The sequence below is a fragment of the Hippoglossus hippoglossus genome, chromosome 22 (genome assembly GCF_009819705.1).
Source record: "Hippoglossus hippoglossus isolate fHipHip1 chromosome 22, fHipHip1.pri, whole genome shotgun sequence".
Classification (NCBI taxonomy): Eukaryota; Metazoa; Chordata; class Actinopteri; order Pleuronectiformes; family Pleuronectidae; genus Hippoglossus; species Hippoglossus hippoglossus.
In genome coordinates, this window is record NC_047172.1 from 2,976,692 (window position 1) to 2,993,851 (window position 17,160).

At 44.7% G+C, this 17,160-nt stretch overlaps 1 protein-coding gene across 3 annotated transcripts in view; it reads left to right on the forward strand.

The window, feature by feature from the left end:
• Positions 1–17,160, forward strand: part of slc4a11 (solute carrier family 4 member 11) — a 68,503-nt gene that overhangs the window by 32,378 nt on the left and 18,965 nt on the right. For 2 of the 3 annotated variants that reach the window (XM_034576846.1, XM_034576844.1), the window contains exons 4-8: positions 2,433–2,476; positions 5,371–5,599; positions 9,821–9,853; positions 13,656–13,737; positions 14,281–14,404. In XM_034576846.1, the coding sequence (XP_034432737.1) occupies positions 2,433–2,476; positions 5,371–5,599; positions 9,821–9,853; positions 13,656–13,737; positions 14,281–14,404 (512 nt within the window). The remainder of the gene's footprint in view (positions 1–2,432; positions 2,477–5,370; positions 5,600–9,820; positions 9,854–13,655; positions 13,738–14,280; positions 14,405–17,160) is intronic. The other variant, XM_034576845.1, reaches the window with a different exon arrangement.

A 17,160-nucleotide genomic window follows, 5' to 3' on the forward strand; every position in this document is an offset into this window, starting at 1 on the left:
TGAGTAAAATAATACAACACTCCACTCTGACATTAGATAACACTCTGGCTGAATGTAATCAACAGTTAAAGTAGCACATTGATCAGATAAGGAACCGAGAGTGGAAACAAGCCCGTGTCACATTCTGACACTTCCTCTGCCTAATCCTAAAGCCTGAAATTCCCCCCCTGGATTATTTTAAGTCAGCGTATATGGAGACGTACAGAGGCCATTAGAAAGAGGTGATCATTGGGGACAAGGTAATCTTGTATGAATATATGAATATCTCCTCACGGCTGCAGCCTGGCAGCTATTAGAGCCGCAGCTCCCTCTCCCCTGTGGGAGCGGATCAGCCCGGCCGTGTGCTTTTTGATTGTGCGGCTTTGATGATCCAAATCCACTGCACACGACACGTGCCCCCTGCCATAGTCTTCATCCCAGCGAGGCAGGGGTTGGGACTCTCCTCCTCTCTCCACCGCCTGCAGGGTTTTATGATGGCAAGGTGTTTGGTGTAGAGATCAAAGCCCACGCTCCCTCATCCCCCTCCCCTTTTTCTGCAGACTCACACATGTTCACTTGTGGCTGGATTATTGATATTACGATATCCTGGCGCTTTCCTCGGGCTGGCTGTATTGTTAAAGTGTGTGTGTGTGTGTGTTGTGCGTGCTTTTTTTACGTAGCTGGAGGGTGGAGTTAAGCACCGATTGATTTCCAGACGGAGCCGACACAGTGCATCACGCGGATCAGAGGAGGAAAGCCCATGGTAACCTAATAACGTCCTCCCCACAGTAAACTGCGATAGCGGCATTATGTAACGGTGGCGGCGGCGGTTTGTTTTATGAGAGTCAGCAGGGTGCTGACAGCCCGGTAGTTATGGGACTGAAGTGTGTTGCAGACCTCATTCCCGAGGTTTGTCCCCATATTGTTCCCCTCACATGAAAGGGCTTTTTCCTTTTTTCCTCCTCGCAGGGAGAATCCAGACCTTTGTACTTTATCTGAGCGCCTCCACAGACGTGTGTATTAACGCCTTATCAGCGGAGAACTTCCAATCCCTGTTCAACGAGAGCATTTAGAGACTCGCCTCTTGACATTTTCCTCACTATTAGAAAAAAGGGTCTCGGGGCTTCTTTTTCTTTACGGGCTGAGCGGTTTGTTGCTTGTGATCTTTGTGTTGGAATTTTTTTTCACCAGCGCTAATGAATGTTCTGTCGCTGAGAAAGGAAAAAATGCTTTTAAATGCAAATGCGGAACATTATAATTACAACGCTAGCACAGATTAGCATAAGAAATTAAGCGTTTTGACTTGTAATAATTTAATTTTGACTGTGTATTGTTTTAAGACAGAAGTCATGTGGAGAACCGGGGGCCCAGGGGCACTGACGATACGCAACCTCACTGGTTTGAGTCATTTTCCATCTGTCGCTCCCTTGTTTCCTGTCACCTCTCCACACTCTGTTATAAAGGCATTAAAAACACAACTGCAACAATGTTTATGTTCACGGCAGGACAGTCATTTTTAAGAATGGCCACCAGACTAATAATCAGGTATCATGCTGTGGTGATGATAAAGCTGGTAATTACACAAATTGTATTAGGTGTTAAATTCAAGTTGTGTAGGTCAAAAGGTTAAAGAAATAGACTTGTCTCAAAACGAGATTCACCATCCATGCAAAATAGAAAATGGGGTAAAGACGAACCTCTCTCAGGCCGCATCATATCTGCAGTTTGTTTTTGTGAAAAATAGATTTTGCTTCAGACTTTTGTTCATATCGAAAAAGTCACTTTTTGTTTGTGTATCGGTCATTTCACACAACTGTGGGTATATTTCGATGATGGTAGATTAGACATTGACTTTTTCCATTTTCAAGGCAGCACCACGTTTTACTACAACAGAAGATTCAACACCATCTGTCAGGGATACATGATAGAAAGAAGGGGGTGGGGGGGTGGGGGACCAATAGATCCACAACTGTCACCACTGGGATGGAGGTGCAGCGAGTCGTCCACTAACCAGAAAGTCGGTGGTTTGATCCTTGGCTTTTTCAATGTTCAATGTCGATGTGTCCTCAGGCAAGACACTAAATCATTATTATATTGTTATTGTTGTTGTTGATGATGATAATAGTAATAAACTATAACTAAAATCTATACAGCACCTTGCAAAACAGTGATTACAAAGTAGGACAAATAACAACACAACCAAACACAAAGACAAACAATACAACATCATTTAAAGTCAAGGAAACAGGATTTTACAACAGATGAACATAAGTAATAGCTAAAAACCGACAGTGACGTTTCCAGTCTGAGTTCTTCAGGTGTCAGTTACTCTCACACACACGACAGGTAACATGACCGAGGTATAACATCTACAAAACAATAAGTGACGGTGTCTCGTTGCAGTTCAAACACTTTGAAAGTCTAACTCTGCCTCTTGTTGTGTTTCTCCTCAGATACCGACGACTCCGGTTGTGTGTTGCTGAACACTTCGAGAAAGGCGAGTATCCACATTCACTGAATTTAATTGAATTCGTTATCCCAGTGTTTTTTATTCCCAGTTACCTGATAACGAGCACAGGAACTCTCTCAAGCTGAATCCAGATCCTAATGGCTGTGTACAGGATGTCTGATTCAGGGACGAGGTTTAAATCGTACACCTGAAGTCTGGCTGGAAACATCCCATAAAAACAACTGCAATGCACCAAATGCTGAAATGGAGGAAAAAAACAGATGAGATGTTGTGTAAAACTTCTCCTGTATTTGAAGCCTGCGCATGAGAGACACAACTCCACTGGTGTCCGAATGGAGCCTCGGCACTAATCAGCATCAGACTCAACTTCCACGAACTGAAGAAGAAGTTGACTCCTCAGATCAGAGAGGGAAGCGTCGAGACCCCCGTGTTCATCCTGCGTTCCACTGTGATAAACCCCTTTGAACTCAATGCAGTAGAAATGGTCAGCCGGTGCCGACATTGGTATTTTGGCTTTTGTCTGATGAAGCTTCATGCCTCTAGACTCTGTACAACCCAAGCCTCATGATCACTGCTGAATTTAAGTCAATAAAACAATAATTTAAATGATTAAATTAGTCATATAGATACAAAAATACATATTAAAAAGTAAAAAATAAGGGTTTAAACCAGATTTGGCTAAATTAACTCATTAAACACGTTGATTCAAAAACATTTCTAAACATAGAAACATGAACAAAATATTTCTCTTAACACTCCAAGAGGGATTTAAATTAACATTTCTCTCTACTATTCTCTCCCGCCAGAGAGTGACCTTGTATTAATCGGGGGGGGGGGACTGCACTGATTGGCTGAGCCTTACAACCGGAGTGTGGTCGTTGTAGTTTTCAGGTGCAGGCAGCGATGGTTCCTGACATAGTCTTCCTTATGCAAAGCTTTATTACAACGGGGGGTTTTCCTAATCAAGATTTTTTAAATTTAATACTGAGAGGCATTCAATACAGTTCACTGATGTTTGTAAAAACCAATCCGATTCGTGTGATGCATGCCTGACAGCTGAATGGCTCTGCTGTCATTGTATATATTCTCTGTGAAAGTGCTGTCTGCTGCTGTTTATGTTTTCATGCCGACTCTCCTGGCAGCCGGCTCATATTTTAGGTTTTAGTGTTTTAGCCGTGGCGCTGGCTCGTCCACGCTGCAGCGGGTCGGAGCGAGAAATCTCTTTACGACGGTTCGTTGTAAATCTGACAGTTTTAAAAATATGCCCGGAAAATCGGAAATCCCAGTCACGTCGTTATTGTCCGCTGATGCCATTTTTAGCATTTTAGGATATAAAGAGTGGCTCTGGGGCGATAGAGCCCCACGTCTCTCTAAACCATCTGCCTGTTTGATGGTCCTGTGGATTCTGATGGTCGCCCTGAGGTATGATGTGTTTACCACGTCTGCATCGCTGCGTCATTCTTTTTCCACCCTAATCTACTTTATGAATGAACACACCACATCACAGGCAGGAGGTCCGGGCATGGAGAGACTCGATTTTGCAGCAGCACCCAGAGGGCAATGGTTTAAAACCAGTGGCCGAGGCTGTCGAAGGGGTTTGACTTCCTCTGTACAGGCCTGTCAGAGATTTCAGTTTCAGTCAACAGCTTGCCCCGGTTCCTCTCGCTAAGTCTCCCTGTTCTGCATCTCAGTTCTGTTTGTTTGCTCTCTCCTTCTGTTTTTTTTTTATCAATTTCACATGCTTCTCCGCCAAGAGTTTTGTTGTGGATCTGTTTTTCTTTGCAGTGCCCTATATTTAGATTTAATTTGGAAATGAGTATGTTTCTGCTGCAACAGCTGCGTACTTTGCATTTTGTCCTTATTTGGAACCAAAATAAATCTTCTTCGAACTGAACATGGTCCCAGTGCTGCGGCCTTCAAGAGACCACGCTTGGAAATCCGTCTAAAACAAAGAGAAATGAGCTCAGTTTAATATTAAACCTTTTAATCTCTCACAGACTCCCAGACTGAAGGATTGACAGCTTCATACAAACAAAACAAAATCAAATTTATTTATAGACCCTGTATACACAAATAGCTCCAAAGACTCCAGACCCTCTCCCTGGTGTTTTATTTTGAAAAGAACAGCAGGGTATCCACTCGTCTTTAGAATTTCTGTCAGTCACACAATCAATTAAATCGAGGGCTGGTGGGAGTCTGCGGCTCCTGATCGAGTTCATGTCTCTGTCCATTCTTTCAGTCTGTGTTTCTGGGGATTGTTAGACACCACTGGTCCTGAATCTGATTAACTCTGAAGGGATAAAGCAAGTTGTCCATGTTCTGCCATCTTTAAAAAACACATTAGTTGATTTAGTGGAGGGGAGCAAGATAAAGGTTAAAGCATTAATCAGTTTACGTGGTGTAAACACAAACTGAGTGGTTGACATACACGTTTGTTTCCTCTCTGTAAGATTAAGTTGCACTCAGCCTAAAATGTTTTGCGTGCGTTGATCTGATCTCGTAATTTGTTCAACAACTCATATTATAACAGCTGTTTCCACCGGCTGGAGCTCAGGAGGTAGAGAGAAGGTAAAAAAGCACCGTGGGACGGATTGAATGCAACTTGTACTGGTCGAGAAGACTGGAAACACACGAGATAAATACAGCCCAGTTACCATAAAACCACAGCCTTCACTCAAGAGCAAAAATGAGTCTTGAGAAAATGATAATTATGACGATATAATTGAAAATACAAATATGACTATCAATGAAGCACAGACAGGCCCTCAGAACTGAACCCTTTGACCATATCTGCAGAACCTAAGGTGGATACACTGTGATGATGTGTTTCAGTCTTTAAGATTCCTCTGATCAACACGATCAGCACTGACATCTGAAGTGAATCTAGTTCAGCCTTTAAAGGGATTCAATCTTCTCCGCAGTATGTGACGCTGATGAACTTCGAGGAGGAGATTCGGGCGCACCGGGACCTGGACGGCTTCTTGGCGAGGGCCAGCATCCTGCTGGACGAGACGGCCGCCTCCCTGGACGACGTTCTGAAGCGGATGTTGCACCACGTGGGCCACGACAGCCACACGTCCGAGCCCAGCTGCAACTTCGAGGATGTGATGAGCATGCTTTTCACAGATGCAGGCGCTCAGGAGGTCAACGGTAAGCAGGCAGCCCCGCCGATGTGCTTTTTTCTTTCAACCAGCATGAGAGAAATGTGTGAAAAACACAGCAAACACAGAACGTGTAGCATCTGTGCCTGTCCACAATCAGACCAAGACCCCTTAACACCTGACTCCCCACCTAAAAACATTTGACGTCTGCACATGTCAACACCGATCTGAAAAATAGCCTCTGCCTTTCTCACGGGGAAGAATCGTCAGATAGACGTGAGAATCAAAAAGCTTTTAAGACTCAAAGAAAAGTCTAAGATGTTTGAATCGGGCTCGTTCATTCGCCACCGCTGCCGAAAATGGAGCTCGATATGTTGAATCGCTCTGGCAGTGATTTGCATGTGCAGACGACAAACATATGGCACAAACGCACACATTCTAATGCACGATCTGTAAATAACAACACAGCTGGTGGTCAAAACTAACACAATCCTGGTTTTCCATTCATGGCCGAGCTGTTGTTCATATTTTAAAGATAACAGAAAATGTTTGTGAGATGTTTTGGTTTGTTTTTCAACCTCGTTTGACTGGTTTATAAAAAAAATGTAAAAATCATTCCAACACGTTTATTGAATATTTGGGGGTTTTGATTCCAGAATGCAGACTTAAAATGGCAATTTTATTCATTTTGATTGAAATGATTTTGCTCATTCTCATTGCTCGTTCTGTGTGGATCTGATCCCTGTCACATGAGTTCAGGTCTCAGGCTCAGATCGCTGTGGCTGAGCAGTAAAGCCTCTCGGTTAAGGCGAATCTCCTCAGCCCGTTAGAACAGGAGAAATCCGTCTCCTTACATAACAGCGTGGATCCATTGTTAAAGCCTCGCTCGGCTTTTACAAAAGAAATCGTTTGCCAAAATTGTTTGCTTTCCTTCCAGTTGATGTCACGAAGATCTTTTTTGTTTTCAGTAGATTAATCTTTATATTTTTGTGGATATGAAACGCTGGCTGCTGGGTGTAGGACGTCGTGCAGATGCAGGGATAGGAAACAAGTGAAAGGGGGGGGGGTTTTCTTTCCACTGTGAGAGCACGTGAGGTGACGCAGTGTAAGCGCTGCCTGCCTTGCACATCTGTGTGCGGTGTTTTCCTGTCTGGCCGGGGCCGGTGTCCAGAGCTGTTGATGGTTAGTCAGAGGTGGGCGGTGTGCGAGCTCGCCCTGCACAGCCGCCTCTGACAGATCGGCGAGGTGATAATTGACTTCTGTCATCGATCACTCACTTAGCTTTTCAAATGGCTCTCCAAGACTCTTGAGCTGCGGCGGCCGAAAGCTCCTGGACGGTTTCTCTTCCCCACGAAGAGGCAAAGGGAGAGAGAGTTTTTCTTTCCGTCTCTTTGTGGCCGCCGTCTAAACAAAAAGGCTTCCTGCGCAGTTCTGGGCTGTTTTTTAAAATCAATGCGCTTTCAGGGCTTTCACTGAATTTTGAAATCGCACAAAGCAATACAGAGAAATACTGGAAAAATATTTTTGTATCAGCAATGGCCGTAAAAACAAAACAATCCACAACCATGAATTGATAGTCATAGTTTGTGTAGAAGTTTATCTGAAATGTCTTAAAATATTTACTGCGTTTTTTTAGACCAACTAGTTAAAAAGGGATCATAACTTTTTTAAATTTTTTTTTTAATATCTCGTGCAACAACAAGAGGAGCTTTGAATCATCTGAAAGTCGAGTTATCACTCTTGGGAAATTAATTAGTTGCAGCAGAAGGAGCAGGATAACGCTAAATGAGAATTTGGGTGATGGTTAATTGTACAGAGGATAAATGATGTAACAAATTATCAGCGAGATTTACAGTTTGAAACATGCAAATGAGCGCCGCTACTTTACTGTAGCTGTTCAATTATATTTACAGATTGAGCAAAAAAAATTTATCTTAGACGTTCACAAAACATCACAGAAAACCTATAACTGCGATCAGGACTTTTTGATATGCAGGTGTTAAAATGTGGATCCCTCCTTTTTAAAAAAACGCTTCTCTCCGATGTGTTGTTTTGGTGTGAACTCAGCAGCGAGGGGATTCTTCCTCCGACAGGTTCCCTGAATTAAAAACCTTGAAACATTCACACTCGTGTCAGTGCCGAGGGGGTGGGGGGGGGGGGGAAAGAAAAACGTCTCTAGGGGAGGAACAAAGGCTCCTCCTGGGGGAATACATTCATATTTTGCACGTAAGTATGTTATCACCGGGACATATCTCTTCAGGTATTAATTTCTCCCCGTATCTGCGTCGGCTCTGCCACAGCGGGGCGACGCGCCTGGCGAGCGGACCAGCTCATTTGGAGTGTGATACTGTACAGCTGCGAGATAAAGAGAACAGGGCGAGATTATAATGGGCACAGAAAGAACAGAGAATTACAGAAATGAAAAAGATGAAAGCCCACGGAGATAATTAGTCTTGTGCCAACTTGTATAGAGTTGATTTCTTTTTGGAGGCCAACTTGTGCTGTGTGTTTTATTTTTTTTTTTTGTACTCACTTGTGTCTTGGGATTCTGTGATGGAGCACGATACACACACACACTGTGCCGAGCAATAATGAACAGCATTATGCTGATGATGCAATGCATTGATAATAATATTACTTCACTCACTATAATATGAGTATTACTTTGCGTTAATCCTTCATTTGAACATACAAATGATTGCAGGACGCTGGAGATGACGACGCTGCTTCCACAGTGACGAGCAGCTGCCACGCCAAATGACTCACTGTCAGTGTTTTGAGTAATGATGTACTGTTTAATTGTATTTTCCTCTCTTCCTTCTGTGATGCTGTTTGCAGCTACAGTGCTCGGGGGCTGTGCACGCTGCTGATTGTGTGCCCCTGTTTGTGATTGTACCGTAATCTCTTCCTAAATTGCTGTCACCTTTGATCGATCTCGACGGCTCTTCACTTCGCTGCATTTCCATAATTCGCCTGTGTTGGGTTGTTGTTGTTGTTGTTGTTGTTGTTTTTCAAATCAAACTGAAAAACAGTCACATATGTATAATTTTAAAGGAGCAAAGGTGAGACTTGTTCTGAAACCAGGTCCTGTGTGTGTCCACAACGGCATGTTAGACCTACGCTAAGGCCCGATAGTCCCCTTAAATTCAATTAAGCTGCACCACATTGCTCAGTCCTCTAAATATGCCTGATTTCCTTCTTCTAGATCGATTCATTATCGTTTGAGAAATTCACAAAAATGTCAAAATCTTGCAATATTGAAGCAAGTGAATAAAAAACCCTGGAACCACCCTCTTAATCGAATCAGCTCCAACAGTTTAAGTGTCCTTCCTTGTCCCTTCCTCCACCCTTCCACCAAATTTAAATAAAAATCATTTCAGTAGTTTTTTGTGTAATCCTGCTAAAAGACAGACAAACCTTCTTGGCAGAGATTTCCACTGTCTGAGTTTTGATGCCCTTTTGTGCCTTTGAGTTCTCCGACAACCTGCTTAAGAACCTGTAACTATCACTAATGTGTATTCTCCTTTTTTCTAAAGAACACATGTGCAGATACGTGTTTCCTTTCCTTCCAGGTTCTGTAAATATTCCGGGAAATCATAAGCTCCGTTCAACAGGAAAAGGTGCTGTGTATTTTTTGAATCAGCCAACTCTGTCTCTCAATTATAATAATATATCTCCTCCAGGCCGGCGGCGCGACTCTTCACTGTGAAAGTCTCTCTGTAACATTCTGCGGGAACGATCAGAATACTAAATGGGAGCCATTAATTCAAGCTCTTTACCACATGAAAAATAGACGCCATACGTGTCATTTTTTTTCCTCGTCGTGATGTCTTCATTGACATCGTCGGGCTTCTCTGCACCGGCTGAACACATAACCGCTATCAGTGATAAAATCCAATCTTTGGTAATAGCCTGTGGACGGTAATCAAGATAAGATCCCTCCGCAGCCGACAAAGACGAGACATTGAGGGATTTTCTCTGGAAAATGATATTTAATATGCATGAGGTAAAGGAAGGCAGGAAATGAAGCTTCTGTTCAGCAGAGATATTTATGTGTGTGCCTGTCAACCAGGGAGTGTGTCTTTATGTGTGTGTGTGTGGGGGGGGGGAGGGGGGTGGCACAGTGTGTATCTGAGTGTCCTTTTCTCTGCCTATGTTTGTGTGAAGTCTTGAGAAAGTGCTCGCCTGTTGATCACAGAAGGTGACTGAACTGACTCTGTGGTCTCTCCTCTTGGTTCTTCTCTCTCTCTCCTCCCTTCTCCCCATGCAGACAAGTCTCAAAGTTTCGTTTTCTTTGATGACGGTAAGCTGTGCTAATTGGATGAAAATGTCAGCATCAGCCGCCGTGAGGCTGCAATCAGTGGTTTGCTTCTGTACCAATCACCATCAGTATGCCGTTTGTGCTCCTCTCCCCACACTCGGGACTGGGTCGATGCATCGAGTCATCAAATGATTACAGACGCTCAGCAATCCCTCCCCGGTCACAGATATCAATGCCTCTTCAGCCGGCCCTCCAATCAACGGCCTCTCCCTCCAGCGGACTCATTGTCCAGTTCCTTCTCAAAAAGCCCCACGGACAAAAAAAACACTGCTGGTATTGTGTGAATACTTTGAGCTGAAAGTGACTTAAATTACTAATTCAATTTGATTAAGATTGAAGTGATAAGATTCTAATTATTAAACAGTGATTTGGCTTTAAAACGATGTCCTTGGCGGGGGGGGGGGGAAACAATCCTCCCGTGTTTTAAACAACTTACACTCAGGTAATTTGTTTTTTGAAAACACAACTCGTCATATACAAAGCACTTGACTTTGATCGTGCAGTATATGCCTGCAGGACACTGGTTTATTTAGCTCTGGTGTAATTTGTTTTAATGCAGGCGAGTGGAAGATTAAAATTGACAACCTCCCTCGATAACAAGGTTTTCACCATTGACCCAGTCCTAGTGGCCCCCCCCCCCCCCCCCCCCCCGTCATCATCATGTGACAACCTCGCATCTGTGTTATTGGCTATGATGGATCCGTAATATACAGTAAGTGTGTCATCTGCCGGTGCTGTATGGAGCCCTCCTGGGTTTTAATCACCTCCTTCAAAGCTTTCTCCGCAGCTCATGCTTTGAAGGCAACCCTTCATTTTACTTCCTATGTGTGTGTGTATGTGTGTGTGTGTGGATTTGCTGGCAGGTAAAGCAACGGTTGAGGCCTCAGTTAATCTCGTAGGCAGCACGAGATCAGGAGGTTTTTATTGAGGTCACCTCTGAGCATAATATAAGGAGTCTCTCACCGCTAAAGGGACTCGTGGCCCTTTCACACGCAGACGGAGAGAAACCACGAGTCCCTGTGGTTTTTACCTCCACTCCTCTAAGAGATTTACTGCTGCTCTTTAAACTCCTACATCAACCAGATACAATATTAAGACAGACTGCATTATCCTCATGTGATTCACAGAAATTTGCAATCTGTGTCGTCCCCCCCCCTCTCCCTCCAACCAAACCGCGTGGATAATGCGGTTAAAGAAATTCACCAACAATCCCGAAAGATCAAAGGGGCCGATGCAGCCATCCGGTCTCGCCCTCGTCACATTTTTTTTTCATCAGTTTCCATTGAAGTTTGTCACATTTGATATGCTACGTGTGAGCGTCTGTGGTTTCTGTCTGTGGAAACGGCCGTGTTTGCATAAAACAGCTGACGAAACTGTGCAGAAATCTTCACATAACTGACAAGTATCACATGTGTGTGTGTGTGTGTGTGTGTGTGTCTTCCAGTCGTCTCCCCACTTAATCGCATTGATCACACCAGCGGCCGCTCACCAGCACTTAGTGTCCGCTCACATTCACTTCAGGTTTACTCGCCGTAGCTGGTGATTTGATGTAACATCTCATACATGATCAATCAGATTCACAAGGCCCTGCAGCGTCCAGCCAGTTTAGGACAGGGTCAGGAGTGACCTCCCGTTTATGGCATGTTGTTGACATGTTTTATATCTGCGCACATTGTGAAATACACTCTATTTAAGCACGTAAACCTCAGGAGTGCTTCAGAGGATTTGGGGGGGGGGGGGGGGGGGGGGCTCCTTTCAGCTCAGGGGCCCCAGGCTATTCCCTGCTTTGCCCATTCTGTTGCAACGCCTCTGCTAAAACTAAGGCCGGAGTTCTGCAATAACTCTTGCTCTGATAACGTTGTGTTTTTGAAACTGTCCCGAACAAACTTAGTTTAATAGAAGCAGCAGAAAAAAAGATGCTTGTGTCGTGAGATCAATGTGAAGTCCAGGTAGACGCAGCCCCCGTAGGCGACGACCACAGGACGCATGTAGAACAGAATTCTTTAGTGAGCTTCCTAAATTACCAGATCAGATGTAAACAATGCAACAAACACAAGACTTACAGGTTAGAATCGTTGTTTTATTGTGAAGGTTGACTCCTCCTGGCGGGACGTTGACCTCCCCGACTGTCGACGTGGACGTCACCACGCACACACCTTCTCTCTTTCTATGTTTCTGTTCCTCCCTCTCCTCTCATGTCACCTCCTGTCTCCTTCCTTTTCATCCCCTCTTTATCTTTTAATCGTCTTTTTGTCTGTTTGCATCTCTCACTCTTTCTGTGTCTCTCTCTCTCCCCCCCCCCCGTCTCTCCCCCTGACATCAATGAGAAATTGGATGGTTTTTGATTATTACATGGCTGTCAGGCTCACTGCTATTAATTGAATTGAATCCCAGTCCATCTCCTTCACCTCTCTGTCTCCCCCTCGCTCTCCTTTTCATCTTGTCTCTCTCTGATTTTCTTTCTTGTCCTTCGTAGTTCCTGTCTCTCTTTCTCGAACATTTTCCTTTCACCGTTTCGTTTTCTATCTCTCTGAATTTCTCCCCCTTCTTCTTCTCTCTCCTCGTCTCTCTCCGTCTCTCCCTTGTCTCTCCTTTTCTTCCTGCCTCTCTCGGTCTTCCACCCCCTTTTCATTCTCCCTCTCTATAGGCTTCTTCTCATCCTTTCTTCGCCTCTCTCTATCTACATGCCCTCTCTCACTCTCTCTCTCTCTCTCACTTATTCCTCTGTCTCTCTTGTTTGCCTCCCCCCCCTCTTTCGCTCATTCTCCGTTCCTGGCTCTCTCACTCCTTGAGCACTGTGATACTGTTGTCATGGTGACGCCCATCATTTTCTGGCATGAATGGAGGATACTTTATTGATGAGATGGCATGAGGGAGGGAGGGAGAGAGAGAGAGAGAGAGAGAGAGAGAGAGAGAGAGAGAGAGAGAGAGAGAGAGAGAGAGAGAATAACCACTGGCAGGGAAAATCAGAATGATACGGAAATGATCGTCCCCGCTGCTTAAGATACAACCCTGTAATTTGTGGAGCACTAATGAGTCAAAGAGGACATTGCAAGCCAAAGCACGCTGAATCCTCTCTGGGGGTTTGGGACAGTCACCGCTGCTGAAGAATCCCCCCCCCCCTAAACACTGTTATTCGTCTCTCTCAACGTGAGAAGTCTGAGGGGAAATTCCTCTTATTAGGAAGCAACAAGCTGGCTTCAGCCGTGCCGCTGGTTTCCCATGTTTAATGATTTGTGCTGCGTAAACATGGCAGCATAATGAAATGTGTTTTTTTTTTTTTTTTACTCCGCTAACATGAGCGTTGGCGTTTTCCCGGGGTTGGATAGACATTTGTTATTAGCGCGTGGCGGTGCGGTGTTTGCACACAGCGCCGACTGGCATCGCCGTCTAAAGCAGAAGGCGAGCTCGTTAGACACTTGTGATGTAGACGTCACATTGAGACGCTTGGCACAGCAGATGAAGCCCTGAATTTGGCTGACACCATTAAACTAAAATAAAGAAATCAGAGTCAGATTTTATTGTCAAATGCATAAATACCCCAGATTTAAACAATAGAGGCTGTTAAACCTACATGGCTCGGATCATTAAGTCTTTCTCCTCTGATTATAAAGCACATTATAGCATTTTAACACTACAGACGTGGGATGACATGCACTGCTGGTGCTATCAAGGCCTGCTGCACAGACAAGAAGGCGTCCATCATGGTGTTTGTGTGTGTGAAGATCAAACTGGACGTGAGGTCGATCCGACATGTGTTTGATCTCTGACCTTTGCTCCGCAGTTCACCTGCTGTCCGAGACGATCCAGGGGGTGACGGCCACCGCCACCGGGGTCCAGTACCAGCAGTCCTGGCTCTGCATCCTGTAAGCTGAGGTGTATGCGCATGTTGCATGTCGGCTTTGAAGATGAGCGGATTTAGTCAATAACAGATCGGCCAATCGAGAGGAGATTTATGGCATTAAATATGTCAGTGTCCCATCCACTAACATGGAGGACGCAGGATTTATGACTTCTAGTACAGGCACCGACTAGGTGGTGATTCTTGGCTTTTTAGAAGCATTAAAACATTTAACTGAAAAATACAGAATCATCGATGTAGATATATATTTGTTTTCACTGCACAGCAGGAATGTGCGAATGTGTTACTTCATGTTTTCATTAATTTAATATTTGACTCCTGTGTGAAGTATATTTTGGAATTTGTGTCTCCGCTGTACAACTAAATATGTGCAGGCTTGCCCAGCACATTTGAATACTGTCTAACTGTTGCTGGAGAGAAAGAGGTTAATCTATGGAAATGAAGGGCGATGCCGGCGAGGTGAGGTGTTGACATTTATAAAACCTCCTCCTCCTCCTCCTCCTCCTCCTCCTCCTCCTCCTCCTCCTCCTCTCTCTCTCTACTCCAGATGCAACGTGAAGCATCTCCAGAGGCGTCACGTGTGCATCTCCCGCCTGGAGAGGCCTCAGAACTGGGGAGAGAACTGCTGCGAGGTCCGCTATGTCATCTTGATACTGGCCCCACTCAAAATGGTAACTGCCCCCCCCCCACTGGGAGCAAACGATATGTTGGATTTATCTGTCTTTGGTGGATTTTTTGTAGATCAGCTAGTTCAATTAATTCATTATGTTCTAGATAATTTGTTGTATGTACTCTCGCTTCTATCTGAAAGTTAAGTTGCCGCTATATTCCTCTTTATTCATTTATTAATTAGTTCCTTAGCATATTTTTCATCTTCACCTGAAACCAGACGTCGTGTACGGTGCTTTAGCTGCAGGTGCAGGGATGGATCGATGGAAGCATCCCGCTGCTACAGCATGAGTAATTGACCATTTGCATATCCTCCTTCTCTGCTTTCAGCGACTCTATTTAAAAACTAAATGTATATTCAGTTCAGTTAAAACCTCCGTTTGCAGTTTAGGAGTCTTTAAAGCAAACTCCACGCTGAATGAATGAGAGAGACCTCGTTCTGCTGGTTTCTTTTTTATCCCAAAATGACTAAATGTGATGTTTTTAATCAACCCACTCAGATCGCCACGTTACAAAATACACAAAAAAAACTGATCCCATTGCGACAAAGAAATTAAAAAGCCGCTGATTATGTGCCACGGTAATTATAGTAATAAAAACATTAAAAACTCTGATCCACAATTATTTATTTTAAATCATTTAACTCTAAATACGTCTGACAAAGCGTCCAAGCTGCCAAATGTCTGCTGAACACATTTCAACCCAAGAGCCTCTCCGTGTCTTGCGTGGGAACGAGTGCTCTGCCGGCTGAACCTGTCGGGTCACTGTCATGTGCAGGGTTTTGCTGTTTTCTCCGTTTCTGAAGAGCTTCGCTGCCGCAGATGGAAAGTGCCACAGATCCTGTAATACCCTTCCATCCCATCATAACACAAACCCTGACCACTTCCCATCGAAGCACTCAACCCTCCTGTCCGTCTCCGCTGCCTCATCCCGAGCTATCAGCACACACTCACCTGTACACACACACAGACACACACACACAACTCTAAGTCTTTTTGCCCCACACTTCCAATCACTGTTGCTACGGTTACGCCTGCCGTCCAAACCACACCAGAGTTTTTCGAGCCCCTGAATCTGAGAAGTTAGAAAAAGCTTATTGTCTGGACGAGCAAAGATGTACATGTTTGGAAACAATGACCAGTCGACCGCCTCTGCCTCCTGATTGGTTCTCACGCGGTAATCGTCAAAGTCTCCGCTAATTGCGTCTTGTATTCGGTTTGTTTGTTTGGTTCATTTGCATGTTACGAACCCGTCTTTGTGTTCTCTCCTCCATGTTTCACCGCCCCCCCCACACCCCACACACCCCTGCCAGTCTCACAGGCAGCAATCACCACCACTAATGACATTCTCAGACATTACTCTCGCCCCAAATAAACATAAATCACTATCATGTCTCAATTATTCTCGATGTGACTGCGTTCTGCGAGAGAAAAAAGAAAATTCCTTGAAGGGGCACGATGATGATAATGATGATAGGAATTCCTCTGGGTTGGTAAATGTATGTAATCGAGCATAAGTGTGGGTGGAGCGGTTCCATCGCCCCACCATTTACAGAGCTTTACAGCTTTTAGTGTTGTTTTTGTTTCTCTTCCTTCGCCCACAGCGAATGTGCTGAACGGACGTGACACGGACAGACAACCTCTGTTTCAAGTTCACTCACGTTAAACGAACACTCACCTGAAAGTTCCCATCAACACTCCGTGCACCGTTGTCCTCAAGGAAACTCCTCCGGCTCGTTTTGTAGTTTGAGAAGCTGCCCTCGGTGTTACTCACTTTCTATGCACAGTCTGAGGCAGCAGCGTTTCAAGGGACTTTGGGGGCCCAAGGCAAAAGGGACCTAATCCAACCCTCCCCCCCCCCAAAAAATGATACATGATGGACAAAACTGACAGAAATCATGGGGGCGTCTTATATACAGAGATGATCATGTATTTAAGGGGATTAGCGTTATTCTTTGCTCTGGATCAGCCATTCTCAGGGGCCCCTTCTTATCTTAAGGCCCCCAGGGAATTGCCTGCTTTGCCCACACTGTTGCAGCGCCCCTGGTGTGAGGAAAGTGATGTGTAAACCTGTGTATGAGAATAACACGTCTCCCCCTGCCTCTGAAATCGTATCTGACTGAAGGTGGGGGTATCCCGTGCCTTCACACGGAATTAAATCCTCCAGATTAATCAAGATGAAATCTCCCAGCTCTTCCAGCTCTTGTTTAAAATTCAGTTACCACTTTGAACGAGCTTAAAGGCTTTGGTTCCTCTGTTTGCCGCAGCTGCTTCTGTGTGCGCGCTGAGCCGGCTACGTTGGTATCATCACCACCTGGCTAACAAGGCTTCCCTGGCACCACGGGCACTCGCAGGCTGCCAGCACCATATTACCGTCACTCTGTTGCACTTTGTGACTCGGGACGCCATTATTTCTAACAGATGTGTGGATTGTTGACAGGAAGCCAGCTCCAAAACTGCCGACATAACCTGTCGCACTTTCCATTGACGGTAGCGGTAATTAAATGAAGACCAGATTGAAATCTCTAAGTAACGGTGAGGTTTTTGGGGGGGTTTTCTGCCATATCGTGATATCATCATGGAGACATTTCACTTTATAAAGACGCAGTTTGTTTATAATAAGCAGAGAATTATTCTCAGAATCTGCTCTGACGTTGTTTGTGTCCTTCAGAACCTTGTGTTGGTTTCACAATAAACTGTTTTGATTCTCTCTAGTTGCATCTTTTGCAGCTGCACAAGGTTTGAGGACAATTCTACTG